Genomic DNA, 16,217 nt, shown 5'->3' on the forward strand with positions numbered 1-16,217 from the left:
CTCACACTCTCATTGGCCCCAGGCTTCCTTGCAGGTAATTCCTCCAAGGTCACTCCCCAATTCCATGGTCTCCCATGGCTCCCCTCCTTTGCTTCTCCTGGACATCGTGTGATCAGTGCTAATCTGCCCTCATGCTTGTGGGAACCACCCAGGATTCTCCTGCTTCTCATCTTCTTCCTCCCACCTCAGAGACGTGGTCTTCCCACCTCCAAGCTACGACCAGGTCCTTGCCGGCACCTTCTGCCTACCCTGAGTCTGGGCCTGTGGATCTAGGACTGTCCATCCCAGTGTGGCAGGATGAAGCCCCCCCGACCCCAGAGGGACCAGACTGCCCAGAAGGGCAGCGAAGCCTGGAGGGCTGTGGGAGGTGGCAGGAACCTTGCCCTCCATCCAGCTTCTCTCCCACCTGAGCTTCCCCTGGCCTTGGCATCCCCAGCCCTGTCCCAACCCCTTGCCAGCTCATCACTAAGGGAGGTGCCATCTTTTGCCCCATCCCCCTCCACTTGGTCATAGGCGACAAACTGGTGGTCCACAACACGTTTTGTCTGGCCCACCATCCTTTTCTGAAGTTTCAATTAGTTGCTAGCGTTTAAAAAGTACCCAATTTCACGTAAGAATCCAGAATTCTAGTTTCTTTTGAAAAAATCAGAAGATCCGGCAACACGGGGCCCACATTCCTGCACAGTTGACACCCAGCAGGAGCTGGCCTCCGCAGTTCCCTTCCTGTGGGACCTGCATGCCGGTTTCTGCAGTTCCAACCTTCTGGATCGCCTGGCCACCGATGTCCGCCACCTGGCTTCTGCCCAACGCGGTCCAGGGGAAGGAACCAAGGTCTAAGCACGCCAAGGCGGGCAGAGCAGGGCAAGTAGGAAGGGGGCGGGCGGTCCCAGGTGGCAGCCGCGTTCCAGCCTCTCTCCACTGCTGTTCATTGCTAGCAGCGTCCCGGGTCCAGCCTGCCCCCAGGGGGGCCGGGCTGCTGCAAGCGGGTGGCTTGCTAGGCGCTGCTTTGGGCCCCTCCACGTCCTACTGGAGTAGGGCGCCGGGCCTGAGGCTTTGTCCTGAGCCTGAGGAGCTGTGTGGCCTGTGGGCACAGGCTTCCTTACTGTCTGCCGGCTCAGCCAAACATGCACCAGGGGGTGGCAGCCTTGTCACAGTCCAACAGGATGTTGAGGACAGTACAGGGGGCCCCGCCCACCGACAGGGCAGTGCGGGAATCCACGCGGTACTTCACGGTGCTCAGGCCGCCCTCCCGGTCTACCTTGAACTGCTCCTGGGAAGGGAAGGGGGAGAGGGCACGTACTCAGGGCTGTGTGGCGGCTAACTGTCCCCAGCGGCACCGTGGCGGTAAGTACGAGAGCCGATGCGCCAATATGGCCGGGTGCGGGATAGTGGTCCCTGTGTCACAGGTCTGCCTGGGAGTCGGCACCTACAGCAGAGTCCCTCCCCTGCTCCCCGTCTGCCCGGGCCCTGAGGTCTCGGCTGGCCCACGGCACCCAGGTGCTCATGGCAGCCCCCAGAGCGGGGACTACGCTGGGCCAAGCAGGAGAGGACAGGGCCATCTGGGCCCGAGGAGAGCTTGGTGGTAAGGCTTGGCCCTGTTGCTTTCCCCATGTCACCACCTATGCGGCCCCAATCAGGGGACCAGCCAGCACCTGTTTTTGAGCGGCGATGCGCTTCTGGTCCCTCTTCCGCCAGGCTGGGTCATGCAGGTGGCGAAATGTCTTGTACCCAGTTGTGATTCCCGAGGGGCGGAAAAGCTAAGAAGGCCAAAGGAAGGGGGGTCAGGCCGCCCTCCCGGAGCTCTGGCCCTCACCACTAGTCTTCCGGGGTCCCCCCGCCTGCCATGGGCCACGGGCCAAAGGCCACAGGCAGGGGCCTGCACTGCCACTCAGCAGGAGAAAGAGGTGCTCATCGGTGGCAGGGCAGGGGGGGCCATCTCCAAGTCCCAGGAACCTCATCTGAGCCAGAGAAGGGAACCTCAGGGCAGCCACAAAGGCTGAAGAGGGGGGGAGCCCTTGGGGGGACATTACCTGCAGCCCGGCCCCTTTGATGCGGCGGTAGAACTCGTCGTCTTCACGGCCCCAGCCCCAGAAGCGGTTGGACATCCCGTTGCACTAATAGAGACAGGGAGTGTCACTTGCCCCATCCTCCCAGGAGCACTCCCTGGTCTCCTACCACTTGGGAGTCTGCCAAGGCCCCCTGCTCCTCCCCGCCCCCCCCCCCGGCCCCGTGGAGGTTCGAATGGACACCCAGTCCCTCTGCCTGTTCTAATGGGGCCCTGAACTTGTGTGAGATGACCAGTTTCTCAAAAAGGTCTGGCTGGCAGGAGGGCACCTCTCCGGGCAGCTGGTGATGGGCAGAAGTGCCAGCTCGTGCTTGACTTCTGCCTGCCCCATGCCCCCGCTTCTCCCGGGGACGCTCTGCCCTGGTCTCTCCCTGGGGGGATGGGGACAGCTGGGCTCTGTGGCAGCACCGTTTTCTGCTACCCGACCTGGAGCTTCATTTACATAAAGCTGGCTTCAGCCACAGCCTGAAAAGAGGTGCAAGAAAGGGGGGTCTAAGCCACTTGGTCCCCCTCCCCCCAACCGACCTCCAGCCACAGCCCCTGACTCAGGGTGGGCCCCTGACTCAAGTCAGGCCAATCAAGAGGCAGCAAGATGCAGTTCTGGGACTCCTGTCTGGGTTGCTGGAGAAGGTACTTCATCTTCCACTGAAACCGGGCCTAGGTGGGCGCGGGGCGCAGGTACAAGCACCCTGCCCGTTGAGTGTCTGAAAATAAATCCACTCCACCGAGAAAGCCGAGCTGAGAGATGGCGCATGAGATGGTGTCGGGGGACCCTCATCTGAGAGGCTGGGCCAGCCGCTCCTGAAGCCAGACCGTCCCCTGGCCCCACCCAGACCGGTCCAGTCTGAGAGCCAAGGAGCCGGCCCCCCTCCCACCCCCAGTGTTCTGTTCTGAAGCCAGCTGGTACCGGGGCTCCCGCTCCCGGCCGCGGCCTCCCTAACCAAGTCTCCCATGTGGTGGGCTGCTCCCGGGCTCCTGCAGGCGGACGCCCCCTGGCTCTGGGCCTCACCAGCTGGTAGTGCTGCTTGGAGAGCAGCAGGATGCCGCCCACGTAGGTCTTGTAGTGGTAGAGCGGGTGGAGCTCCGGGGAGGCCACGTGGAAGGGCCCGGCCTCGGGGAAGCCGTAGTCCAGCTCCTCGTTGAGGGGCAGCAGGTCCACGTCGTGCATGGCGATGTAGTCCGTGCTGTTGCTGGTCTCCAGGAAGCCCACGTTGATGAGGGCCGCGCGGTTGAACCTGCGCAGGGGGTTGGCAGAGGCTGAGCGGGCGGGGGGCGGGGCTTGCTCTCCCCGCCCGGCGCCCGGCGCCGGACGCCGCCTTCCCTGGGGGGCTGCCCGGCTGCACGCCTGCACCCCCCCCCCCCCCCCGGGCTCAGCGCACACAGGTCCACCGAGCCCCCACCATGTGCCGGAAACCGCCCGGATCACTGCAGTGCCCGCACTGAGAAATCAAAGCCCTGTCTTCTGGGAGCTGACATGCTTGTAAGGGAAAAAAATAAGTTATGTGCCCAGCCAGACCCTGGTGAGCCGCGAAGGAAAGAACAGCAGGGCGAGGAAGGGGGAGCCCGCTGGGGGGCGGGGCAGTGTTCTTTCAGACAAGGGGGATGGGGGGCAGGATAACAGGGTGGCAGGGGAGAGGAGTGGAGGGGATGGGGCTCCGAGCAGAGGTGAAAGCAACCGACAAGGCCTGAGGCAGGAGCAGAGGGACCGAGGAGGGCTTAAGGGATGCGGCTGGGGAGGGGCCCTGGCAGGTTGGGGCTGTGACCCGCAGGAAGACGCAGGAGCCATGGGCTCGAAGCAGGGACAGGACGTGCTGTGTCTTGGCGTGTAACAGGGTCACGCCAGCTGGGGTGTTGGGAAGAGACGGGAGGATCAGGGGCGGGAGCAGGCAGTCAGGTTGGGAGGCTCCTACACTCATTTAGACAGGAGGCAGTAGTGATTTAGCTCAGGGGGGTGGTGAGAAGGGGGCAAGTTCTAGATGTATTCTGAGAGTCGGGATGCACCGCGCGAGGGAAAGAGGGGGGTTGAGAATGATTCTGAGGCTTTCTGGCCTGAGCAAGCAGAAGCGAGGAGCGGGCAGCTCCTGAAATGGGGAAGGGGGGCGGGTGGGAATTCAGAAATGTGGTTTTGATGTTAAGCCTCAGCTGCCCGACACCCCCAGAAGGAGGGTGACGCAGGTGGTTGCACGTGCGGTTCTGGCGGTCAGGAGAATACAGACTTGGGGGGGTGGTCAGCAGGGTACGGGTGGGGTTTAGTGCCCTGAGACCGACCGAAAACCCCCAGGGAGTTACTGGAGCCAGAAAAGAGGATGCTGAGGCGCTGAGCCCCAAGAGCACCAACTCAAGAGGTCAGGGAGGGGAGGCTTCGGGGCATGGCAGTGGGCTCACTGGGGCTCACTGGTGGTATCGGCGAGAGCTGCCTCCATGTCATGATGGGGGTAAACGCTGGAACAGAGTAGGTTCCAGAGAGCGGGGGGGGGGGGTTCCTGCTACAAAGGGGAGCAGAGAAATGGTGATGGGAGGTCACAGGGTCTTGTCTTTTTTAATTGGGCGCTATCTCAGTGGGCGTGCTGCAGCGGGTGCCCATTGGTGCGGGCGAGAAAGGAGCCGTGGCTAGAGCCATGTCCTTGAACAGCATAGCGAGAAGGGGATCGGGGGCCCAAGTGGAGGGGCTGGGACAGGGCATTCTCAGCATGGCGGGTGCCTAGGCTGGTGGGCACCAGGGCGCGCTCTCTTCCAGCTGGTTCTGTTTCCTCACATAGGAAGCAAAGTCATCAGCCGAGGCTGAGGAGGAGGAGGAGAGGAGAGAGGGAGCAGAGCTGCGTCAGAGAGCGGAGAGGCAGCAGGCCAGAGGAGCGCAGGGCTCCAGGCAGGCCCTCCACTGCCAGGAAGACCAGCCACCTCTCCAGCCACATTCTGTGGCCCATGGGCCGAAGGACTGATGCTACCGATGGACTGTGGAATCCAAGCTGGGGGAGGAGACAGTGAGGACCAGGAGGGTGGGCTGTGAAAACTGGGGCAACTGTGGCCTAAAGGGCCGGGTGGGGCCCCAGAGCCTTTGGACCTGTCCCAGTGGAGCGAGGCGTGGTAAAGGGCAACGACCTCAGGGTAACACCAGAGCAGCTTCGAAGCTGTGGTCTTGACCAGCCCTTCCCTGAATACCCACAGCCAATCCACTAGAAAGCTCCTCCCCACCACATCTCCCCCAGAGCCAAGACACCCTCACCTCTGACCACCCAGCACCCCTCTGGTGTCCAGGTAAAAGCTATTCCTCATACAGGAGCTGTGGTCATCTTTGCAAAATGGGTATCAGGGCACCTGGGGCGGGGGGGGTGGGGGGGGGCTCAGGCATTTAAGTATCCGACTCTTGGTTTCGGCTCAGGTGATGATCTCAGGGTGGTAAGATCGAGCCCCGCGTCGGGCTCTGCGCTCGGTGGGGAGTCCGCTTGAGATTCTCTCTCTCCCTCTGCCCCTCCCACCTGCTCGTTCTTTCTGTCTCTCAAATAAATAAACAAATCCTTTTAAAAAAAGATTACTGCTCCCCCCGCCCCAGCTGCCACTGCTCCCCAGGGATGGGGGGAGCTTTCACAGGCCAGAGGCCCCCCTGGCATAGGACTCCTGTGGGAAAGGGAGGAGTCCGAGGGGCCAGGGCAAGGTGAGGACCTGGAGAGGGCCTGTTGAATCAGGAGGCCGCCCCTACCTGAAGTGGTCCACCTGGTTGAGCACGTAGATGTGGTGCTGGATCTTCTTCCTGCTCAGGAAGCGGTGCATGTGGGGCACAAAGACCAGGAGCTCCTCAAAGCGCTCGCGGAAGGGCACCAGCACGGCCAGGCGGTGGGGGCCCCAGGATGAGTCTTCTTCCCAGTGCTCAGGAGGCGGCTCTGGGGGGCAGGACTGGGGTGGGCCTGGGGTCTCCTGCCCTTGTCCCCTGGCTGCCCGGGCCACGTCACCGGAGCAGCTGAGTTGCAGCCAGAGCAGGGAGAGGAAGCCCAGTAAGAGACAGGCAACGAAGAGGTGAAAGACGGAGCACTTCCGAGGGAGGCCGCTGGGCAGCAACCTGGACCTGGGACAAGAGCAGGGACAGGGTCAGGAGGGCGGGTGGCACCAGGGGCCCTCTGACAGGCCCCTCTCTGGCTTCCCCCCAAGTTGGGCACACAGGACCGGTCTGCCCCAAGCGCCTGGGAGTTAGTGCAGAAGCCAACACTTGAATGCTTTTGTTCATGCTGCTACCTCGCATCAGAATCCTGCTCACTGCTCTGGGCCCAGCCTCTGTTCACGCCGCCTCCAGGAAGCCCTCCATCCCCTGGGCAGAGCTGCCCCAGTTCCTTCACACCCCTTTTACTTTCTGTGAGTGAGTCCAGGTCAGACCAAGAGCTGCTGGAGGTCAGGGATGAGACTCCTTGTGCCTTGTACCTGCCCCTCCCCAGGACAATGGTTGGAGGTCCAAAGCTCGAGCCGACGGCAGGAGTGCCGCCTTAGAGGTCCCATCCACTGCCTTCCAACCACGCTCCCCTGTCGGTTTACCCCTAGATGAAACCTTGGCTTCATCCTGCTTCTCACACAAGAAAGACCCCCAAGGCGGGGGCCAGGGCCGATATCCGTCCCAGGGAAGAGACCTGAGTTGACTCTGGGAAGATCGGATCTGCCTCCAAAACAACACAAGGCCCAAACGGCCAGTGGCAGTTCACTGAACGAGTCTCAAAGCTTCAGTCCAAGGGGCAGCCCATGCGACAAGAGATGAAAGACGGAAGAGGGAAAGGAAGATGCATGCCGGGAATGGAACCCAGGCTGGGTTTAGAAGCGGCCAGCGCCACTGAATGGCCTGGACACCGAGGGAGTGCTTGGAGAGGCTGCTCTCTAGGTTAGGAAGGTGGGATTCACCTGATCCCTTTGCTGAGGATCGCGAAGGAGCTGAGCAACCTAAGAAAAAGCAATCTTCCTCAATCTACTCCCCCTGCAATAACCTGCAAAACACTTGGCTTTATTGCCTTTAGGAGTCACCAGTTAGCTGGCAGGCGGCACAAATTTGACCTGAGTTGCTCCCTACCACTCACCGAGGGCACGTGTGGGGTAACCCAGAGCTTCGCCACTCACCATAGTCCTTCCTGCTCCAGCCCTCACACAGTCTGCTGTGCCCTTCCTTATTTTATCTGCCTGGAAGCCCGCTGCTGATCCTCTGGGGCCAACCTCCCATGTCATGGCCAGCACGGTCCCTCTACCTCAATTCCAACGCCAGGGCCCGCAGAGCCAACCCCTCAACGTGCGCACAAACTGACAGAGCACTCCCTGCATGGCCTCTGGGCCTTCCCTCTTCAGAGCTCTTATCTGTAATCACTTGTGTCTCTGCAATCACTTGTGTCCCTGCTCACTGTCTTCCCCTGCAGGTCATCAGTTTCTGCCTGCGGCCCCAGTTTAGACAACAGAGGGCTTGCTAGGCGAGTCACAGGAAAGGTTCAAGCTGTCAGGGACATGCTTTAAGTCACACACCAGAGCCAGAACAGCTCCTGACTTTCTCTAGAGCACAACCTGGAAGCCAGCAGCCCTGCAGCCAGGTCCCACACACAGCAGAGAGGTGGCCAGGTAAGACAAGGCTTCTGACTTACCCCCCATTGTCCTGTGGTAGGGCTTTCCGCTGGGGAGGAGCGGAGCCCAATCCTGCCAGTGGCTTGGGAAGGCTGGAACCTCTACAGATTCTCTTTCGCCCTCGGGGCTCTCTCTGGGGGTGGGATGGAGACCGGGAATACGGACATGAAGAAACATCCCACCTTTGGGAAAAGAAGCAGTGACCGTTATCCGGGGGTTTGGCATGGCTTGGGCACTCTGTGCAACTTCACAGGCTGTTCCTTCAGTCCAGCTTCCCTTTCCAGGATCACGTTCTCGTAGGCAATCCTATCCTTTGGGCTCTAAGGGCCCAAATCCCCGAGCAACTGAATTCAGAACCAAATCTCAATTCCTCAGGACAAGTGGACACTGAGAGCTCCTGGCGCCACCTGGTGGCAAACTCCAGATCTGCAGGCCCAGCGGCTCCCAGGCCCCGGGGCACCCTGCTCTGAGGGGCAGACCAGAGGAGGTTTTTTTGTCTCCATCAGTCTGCGCCCAAGGCTAGAAAAGGCAGATTCAAATCTAGGCAGGCTGGCTCCAGAGCCATCACTCTCGATTGCTACACTAGCCTGCATCGGTTGCATGGACCTTTGAACCCCCTGGGTCCAAAGCAGGAATTGACATGGGTAACTTTTTTTGGGAACACAGGTATGTTCCAAACGTTTATGGAAAGGGATCAGGAAATGGAACTTCTCCTCCATTACCTTTCCTCTCTTTCCTTACACAAATCTTAGTGATACAGGTTTGAATATCAGCTGCTCTGGTTAACAGCACTTCCCAAATGCAAAGGGACCCGTTAGACACCTCCTCTGTGCAAGGCACAGGGTCAAGAGCTTTACGGATGTGATCTCTTTTAATCCTCATGCAGCCCTGCAGAGTAGATATTATGATCCCTGTTTCAGAGATGGAAAAGCTGAGGTCAGAAAGATTTAGTGATCTGTTCTGGTTCACATGGCTATTAAAGAGGATTGCCGCCCAGGGCTCACTCCACTATCCAGGCTTTCCTTCTCTTATATTCCTGTCTTCCGACTTCAACACCAAGTCGGAAAAATCCCCCAAACTAAAGAGTTGTGCCCACTATATTTCAGAATCTTTTGGCACCTGGCAAACTCAAGAGACATACAGGGAATGAGGTGTCATTCACTGGGTCTCCGGACACCCGCTATCCGGTGTTCTGGGTGAGAAGAGTTTTGCGGGCACATCTTAAGAATGAAGTGTGGGTGTCCCCCCGAATCTAGATGGGCAAATGGCTCCCCTACCCTGATTCTGCTTTAGTGGAGAACATCACTAGCTAAGGTCTGGATCCAGCTCACACCTAACCCATGGAGCAGGTCCCACTCGAGTACAGCTGCACCGGAAATGAACCAGCATTACGTGTGCAGAGTGCCTAGTACGTGCCAGGCAGGGGCCTGCCAGGCACAGCATCCAGAGTTTCGATCTGGTCGGAAAAGCTTCTGGGCGGTCAGCAAAAGCTGGGGAAGCGTGAGAGAGGGTAGGGTATGAGGCTACGTGGACGTGAAGGGGGGAAGCGGGAGACCAGAGACAAGGCAGAACGACCCTCAGGGGCCGGGGCAGACAGAAAGACAGAGATCCAGTGGGGAGAGGTCAATGGAGTCAGAGACCCGCACGAAGACAGACGCCAGTGGAAAACCACAGACACAAAGAGCGACACGGAGCGGAGAGACAGAGCCTCGCAAAGCGAGGGACAGAAAACTCACAAGGGGAAGTCACCGGAGAAATACGGACCCGCGGAGGGACGGAGACCTGCGGAGCGACGGAGACCGCGAGAAACAGAGACCCACACGGAGAGACGGCGACCCGGACCCAGAGAGACAGGGACCCACAAGGAGAACCACAGACCCTCAGGAAGCCCCGCAGACGGGGACGCGACGGCCTCGGGCTCCTAGATTCCGCGGGGCGGCCCGGAAAGGATCGGCACCCGGGAGGACGGGGCCCGGGCCGGCCGCCGCCGCTCACCTGCCGTCCTCCCAGGGCAGCTGCGCCGCTTTTCTCCGGGAGGGGAACATCGTGGGGGGAGGTGTCGGCGCATGGGACTCGAGCTCCCAGCCGGGCCGGCCCGGCCTCCCGGGCCTACGCGGCGCCTCCGCCTCCGGCCCCGCCCCGTCCGCCCCGCCTCCCGGTCCGCCGGGTCCGCCGCTCCAGCCGCGCCGTCCGTTCCCCCAAGCCGCCGCGTGAAAGGTTCCGCGTGCGAGGAACGCCCAAGCGCTCCCACCGCCGGACGGCTCAACTGCCCTGCCGGGGACCCGTTCGTTCTCCCGAGAAACCGAGAGCCCGGAGGGGGCTCAAGTCACTGAGCCGGTGCTGGACTTAGACTCCAGGCTTCCAAACCGGCGCTCTGGGATGACGATCCGCACCCTCCTCCTCTTCCCGGCCCCAGTTGGTGGTGCATTCTTCCTCCGCAGCAAGCTAGGAGTGGGGCAAGGCCAGGCTCGGGGCTCAGCCTCGGGCCAAGCAGAGACCCCAAGCCCTAGGGGGCAAGGCACCATCCCCTTGCAAATGTTTCCTCACTTGCGTGCATAAATAGTCCCTGACCGACGTGGTTGCTTGGGTTGAAGGAGGACAGACCAACATACTTGGTGGGTGCTGGGCATATAGTCAACCCGATGTCAGTGACAAGTTATTATGCGGGAGGGGGGCACTTTGTTGGAGTTGAGGTGAACACTGAAGGGGGAGTATAAGACGAAGTTCTTATACTTATCTTCCCTGGCACAGTGGGAACTTACCCGGCTCGGCCAGCCTCCCACCTGGGAAAAGACAGCAACAGAGCTCGTGGGGCTTGATGTCCCCTGCTCTTAGGCAAATGTGAAGTTCCCAAATAAATAGCTAACATCTACTGAGTGCTTACTAGGTGCCAGGCATGGTTCTAAATTCTTTACTCCCGTTCTCTCATTCAGTCCTTACGAGTAGTGTACTTCTGCCCACTTGAAAAGCTGGGGCAGAGAGAGGCAATTCAGGGTGTAAACCAAGATACCTTGGTTGCAGTCCCTCCAAAAGGACTTTACTGTCGGTGAGGAATTTAGTCACCCCAGCAGCCCCCTTTCTCCGTTAAACCCAGCATATACCCACCAGGGACCTCGCTGCTAAACTCTGCCATTGCACTGCACCCTAGAACAGAGCCTTGGCAAATGCAGCCTAGGTTTGCTGATGACACAGGGGAGGCTGACCCCCTGCAGGGACCAGTCCAGTAAGGCCAGTGACAGTAGCAGGGAGGTGGGACTGTGATCTGAAAGCACAAACCCACCTCAAGGGGACAGCTCGATTCGGCCCAGCTAATTGTAACATCAGAATGAAGCCCCACTAGCGTCAGATCTGATTTGTCTCAAGAAATCAGATTTCACATAAAAATTAATTTCAAACGGTGACACCCACAGTCATGTTGATAATCAGCACTATAGATATGATGGAATGAGAATGGCACGTTTTTGGTCTTTCTTTCAAACTCAGAACTCCAGTCTAATCATGAAATAGCAGACAAATCCCAATTGAGGAACATTCTACAAAAAACCTGAACTGTACTCCTAAACTGTCAAGGTAATAATAAGCAAAGTAATTCTGAGAAACTGTCACAGCGAAGAAGGGGCTAAATGTAATGTGGTATCCTGGATGGGATCCTGAAACAAACAAAAGGCTTAGGCAATGGCTAAGGAAATCTACATATGGCATGGACTTCAGTGAAAAATAATGTATCGATATTGTTTCTTAACAAACGTGCCAAACTGATGCATGACATTAATAATGGGGGGAACTATTTTATACAATTTTTCTGTAATTCCAAAGCTGTTCTATAAAAGCGTCTTGTTTTTAATGTGGAGGTGGTCTAGGTGGCAATATGAGGTCAGATCACATCCACCTGGCAGTTCGAATAGTCTGCAAACTGGTCCCCCCGCTCCCCCCCAACTCTTTCTCTCACACTGCTGGGTTAACCTTCCTCAAATTTATCTCCACAGGGGCTGCCTGGGTGGCTCAGTTGGCCTTTGACTCAGGTCTTGATCCCAGGGTCCTGGGATCAAGTCCTGCGTCTGGGGGGGCCTGCTTCTCCCTCTGCCTGCCGCTCCCCCTGCTTGTGCTCTCTCTCAAATAAAATCCTGGGGCGCCTGGGTGACTGTCATTATGCATCTGCCTTGGGCTCAGGTCATGATCCCAGGGTCCTAGGATCGAGCCACGCATCGGGCTCCCTGCTCTGCGGGAAGCCTGCTTCTCCCTCTCCCACTCCCCCTGCTTATGTTCCTGCTCTTGCTATCTCTCTGTCAAATAAATAAAATCTTTAAAAAGAAGTAAAATAAAATAAAATCCTGAACTCCAGTGGAAACCATGCCGTCGACCTCCATTTGCCAATGCCCCCAACTCCCCGGCTCTGCCTTCTTACCTCAGAATCCTTCCTCTCCTTCAAGGTCCTTGCTGAAATCCCGTGCTATTGGTTAAGACCATCAACATCCTCATGCCCACCAGCCCAGGGACTTCTGTCCTTCCCAAACCTGCTGCACTCTTCTGTTCAATGCCGACTACCTTTACAAATGAGGCCCCTCCTGGCAGCACCGTGACAATGCCGTCCACCTGTTCTGGAAACGCAGGGAGGCCACTTGTATCTCAAGGGAGTGGAAACAGAGGAAAATGGTATAAATCTGAGCACCAAGCCCACAAGTCACTTGTTTTATGGTCTTGGGCAGACCCGCTATCCCCTGCTGCGGGAAGGTGGAGAGAGGCTAAGAGGACCAAAGTTCACAGGTGGATTTTCATCTTGGAACGTGAGGTACACAGTGGCAGAACTGACATTCCCCGAGTACCTCCGTGTTACGGCCACTATAGTAACTACACTGGACGAGAAGTCACTTTTTTTTTTTTAATTGGGAAACCAATGTAACAAACCTAGACTTATTGAAAATGAAATCAGTAACTAAGACTCTGCAGGCCCCATCCCCAACCAGCACCAAGGCCTCTGCTTGGCTTGACCCCAGTTCCTCAAGCCCCCCAAAGGACAACCAATTTGAGAAGCTGAGGTCAACCTCAGGGCTACTTTCCCCACACTGCAACCCCCTCCACCCCTCCCCTCCATTGACACACACATCCTGGATCAGCAGTCTGGGCCCAAGGAGGGTATAGTGAGGTTCCCAGGGTGGCAAGGAATCACAGCCACACCCCAACCTGCGCAAAATCCCACGTTAGCAAAGGAAGACAGAAAAAAAGACTGGCTCGCCCACCCGCTCCCCTCCCCCAGCCACCCCAGACAATAGCCTCACGTCCCTGATCAGTAACACTGTGATTCTGAGGTGCCAACGGGGCTCCCAGTGGCTTGGCCCCTGAGTGATTACTGCAAAGGGCTCAGATCCCAGGGGAGGGGGCAGGCATTGGCCCACCACCTGCTCGGTATCAGCCAGCCAAGCTGCTGCCCTAAGCTTGTGCCTGGGGTGCCTGTAGCCCCTCTCCCCTCCAGATATCCACGGCTCGGAACCAGTCCTCCTGCCAGAGAGAAATCAGTTCCAGGAGGCCCTTTCTCCCCCAGCCCGGGAGGAAGGATGGCCTGTGAGGCCTGGGATGGCTACACCAGCTTCTTTGCTTCAAAGAAGCTTTTAAGGTGTCGCATCTGCCAGACGCCGATGGCTACGAGGATGAGGGTCTGCAGGATGGACCACCACAGCACCCGCTGGTTGGTGCTCTCGCTGGTCTGCCGGAAGCGCTCCTCTCGCCACTGCAGGAGAAGGGAAGAGGAGCTCAAGTTCGCTGGGCCCCACCAGGCGCCACTTTAACTGCCGGATTCCCTTCCCAGAGGGTGCCCCAGGGCCAACCAGCTCTGCTCAGGTTCCAGTCAAGTACCTGCAAAGAGTCAAAGAAACCCCCCACCTGGGGACTGCTTTCATCCTCCCCAGCCAGAGGGCCTCAGGGAACCCACTCATTTAAGTCTGTCTGCTCCTCTGTCAGGGACAGCACTCCGCTGGTCCTATCCTGGAGCTTGGTGGAGAGGTAAAGTCATTGCAGTATCACTCCATCAGAGCTGTCCTCTAGCACTTAGGAGTGGACTTGCTCTGATCTCTCTGCCCAGCTCTCCCTAGCTGCTCCTTGAGGATTGTGGGCACAAGCTGCAAACTGGTGGCCCCGTAGTGGCATCTGGCACATACATGTGTTTTGCCAATATTTAAAACCCGGAAAAATTCACATTGCTTCTCTTAAAACCCAGGGCTAGCATTATCTGCAACGCTGCCCTCAGCTGACAATTAACTTGAGGTCCCTGAGGCTTAGACACGTAATAGTCCTCATTGTCACAGATTCATTCATGGTCCCATCCTGCTTCCCCGACACAAGTGAGTATGAAATAGCTGGTCCTAGAAGCACCTGGAGCCACGAAAATAACACCCATGGTATTAGCATCAATTCCCGCTCTTGTCACTGGGCATGTGTCACTGTGATTTAGAGCAATGACAGCCTCTTAAGAGCCTATCTCCTTGGTTACAAACGGGAGTGAGTGGTACCCACCCCGCCTTTTAGACTTGCAAAGCGGCACAGACAGGTAAATCCCTTGGGTTTCAAAATGAATCCGACCAGCATGCAACTTCTGGCTGAGCCAGGGGAAGGCATCTGGGATGAAGCCCACGCAGAAGCTCCTGCCCGACATACCCGTTGGTAGTTCTGCTCTTTCTGGATCTGCTCCACCTGCTCCACCAACTGTCTCACCCGGAGCTGCAACTCACTCAGCTTGTCTTTGGCAGCAATTTCTGCATAGTCGTTGGCGTGTTCCCCCACCTGGATGTCCAAGTGTACTCTCTGTGGACAGACAAGGAAGATAAGAAGAAATCAGGCAGCCCTGCTCCAACTTCCTGCCAGGGGCTGACAGCTGGTCCCCCACCTTCCTTCATTTGTGCACTTAGCCAATGCTGAGACCTCCTCAGTGTTTGGCCCTACGGGGCTCTGGGAAAACAGGCAAGAATCAGCTTGGCTTAGCCTTGGACCAAGGCATACACAAGGAGCTCAGCAACTGTGCCTGAATGTTCACTGGAAACCCAGAATTATTAGGAAACACAAAATCGGACATACTCATCTCACACCCAAAGCACCACCAAGTCTCCAGCCCTGACGGGGCTCTAGAGCTTGAAAGCTACAAATCCCACGTGGTTCCACTCACCAGCATGCCTCCAGCAAAAAGGGAGAACTTGGTAGAATTGGAGTGAAGACAGATCTGGTGTTCGCCAGGGGTATGGGAGGTGAAAGTGAACCTGCCTTCAGAGCCATACTGCCGGGCCAGGATGACCTGGAGAGAAAAGCCTTCAGTGTTACAGGGGGATGGGGCTGGAAGGAAACAGGGCTTCAGGCTCTCAGTGCCTCAAGAGTTGGCAAACAGAGCCTTAGGCACCTCGCAACATTAAAAGGTCTAGAGCTGCTCAGCAGCAGTTGCCCAAGCCTTGTCTGAGAACCTTCTGGGGCAGAGGTGAAGCGTCTGAGATGGAGCTGACACGTGACTGCTCTTGGGAAGGGCTCTTTATTGGAGCTCCTGCCATTTACGCTCTTTTGGTGTGGTTCTTTTCTTAAACCAAAGGTGGCAACTAAAGATTTTTTTTCTTTTGCTTTAATATTCGTCGAAATTAAAAGCCGCTCATTCGTTTTGGAAAGCACCCCGTTCTGTGAACTCCTCAAGTCTAGACGTCACAGCATTAGAGTTAACGAAATTCTTTGATGGCCAGCACCACAATTAACCCACGAACCGCGCCTACAAGACAGGTGCATTTCCATCTCACAGGCCAGGAAAACGGCTCGGGGCAGGGAAGGGGGCTTGGCCGAGTCATGCAGCAGTCGGGAAGAAGCTGAGAGGAGCCGCTAGCCTATAGCAGCCCAAGTTTGGCCTAGAGCGAAAATCCGGGATCTTCTCACCAACCCCCAACGACCGCCAGCAGTTGAGCGGCTGCGGCGAGTAGGAGGGAAGTACCAGCGCCCGCCTGGTCTAGCGGTGAAGTGCAGAGTGGAGGGCTCGGCGGGGCTCAGGGGCCGGCTCACCTTGTCCTCTGGGTCCTTCACCTCCACGAACATACCAAGCCCGGGGGTGGCCGGCTGGTACTCCTCCCGCTGCTTGTCATACAGCTGTGTCCGGTAGTTTCCTGGAGGGAAGCGGGGCGAACCCAGGTCAGACGAGCGCGAGGTGGGGTCGAGTCGGCCCTCGCCAGGACGCGGCGAGACCGGGTGCTCCCCGCTCTGGAAGAGCGGACTCTCCCGCGCCCCCCCCCCGCCCCAAGACCAAGGTCTTGTTCCAAACTCTCCCCTTCCACCCGCACCTATAACCATGGTCTCGTCCGGAATCTCCTCAATAAAGCACTTCTTTTCGGTCTCCCCGATGTGGAAGTAAAGCGCGCCTCCGCGGGCCGCAAAACATAGCAGCAGCGCGAGGGCCCTAACCACGCTGCCCAGTCCCGCTCCGGACCGGGGCCCTACGACCCTCACGCCCTGCTCCGCAGCCATCTTGCCCCACCTGCCGGCGCAACGGCAGCCGGCGGCGCCACGTAGCCCTGCCGCCGCCGCCGCGGGGCCTGCCGGGACAGCGAGTTCGACCGGC

At 58.1% G+C, this 16,217-nt stretch overlaps 2 protein-coding genes across 5 annotated transcripts; both read right to left on the reverse strand.

The window, feature by feature from the left end:
- Nucleotides 1-611: 611 nt before the first annotated feature.
- Nucleotides 612-9,780, reverse strand: B4GALT7 (beta-1,4-galactosyltransferase 7). Of its 4 annotated transcripts, XM_028093026.2 has the most exons (7): nucleotides 9,641-9,780; nucleotides 7,666-7,827; nucleotides 5,763-6,125; nucleotides 3,075-3,300; nucleotides 2,031-2,114; nucleotides 1,653-1,757; nucleotides 612-1,270 (listed from the first exon to the last, which is right to left on the reverse strand). In XM_028093026.2, exons 1-7 carry the CDS (start codon nucleotides 9,688-9,690, stop codon nucleotides 1,115-1,117), a joined length of 1,146 nt encoding a protein of 381 aa, XP_027948827.1. In that variant the 5' UTR covers nucleotides 9,691-9,780; the 3' UTR covers nucleotides 612-1,114. The 4 variants fall into 4 exon arrangements, with proteins under 4 accessions (XP_027948827.1, XP_027948829.1, XP_027948828.1 ...); XM_028093028.2 differs by lacking the exon at nucleotides 7,666-7,827; XM_028093027.2 differs by lacking the exon at nucleotides 1,653-1,757.
- A 2,730-nt stretch (nucleotides 9,781-12,510) lies between these two features.
- TMED9 (transmembrane p24 trafficking protein 9) lies at nucleotides 12,511-16,158 on the reverse strand. Its single transcript, XM_088023232.1, has 5 exons — nucleotides 15,940-16,158; nucleotides 15,665-15,765; nucleotides 14,799-14,924; nucleotides 14,294-14,440; nucleotides 12,511-13,370 (listed from the first exon to the last, which is right to left on the reverse strand). Exons 1-5 carry the CDS (start codon nucleotides 16,121-16,123, stop codon nucleotides 13,221-13,223), a joined length of 708 nt encoding a protein of 235 aa, XP_087879358.1. The 5' UTR covers nucleotides 16,124-16,158; the 3' UTR covers nucleotides 12,511-13,220.
- Between the last annotated feature and the right edge of the window lie 59 nt (nucleotides 16,159-16,217).

The sequence above is a fragment of the Eumetopias jubatus genome, unplaced genomic scaffold (assembly GCF_037043125.1).
Source record: "Eumetopias jubatus isolate StellerSeaLion01/CBP00866 unplaced genomic scaffold, mEumJub1_p1.0 scaffold_5, whole genome shotgun sequence".
NCBI lineage: Eukaryota > Metazoa > Chordata > Mammalia > Carnivora > Otariidae > Eumetopias > Eumetopias jubatus.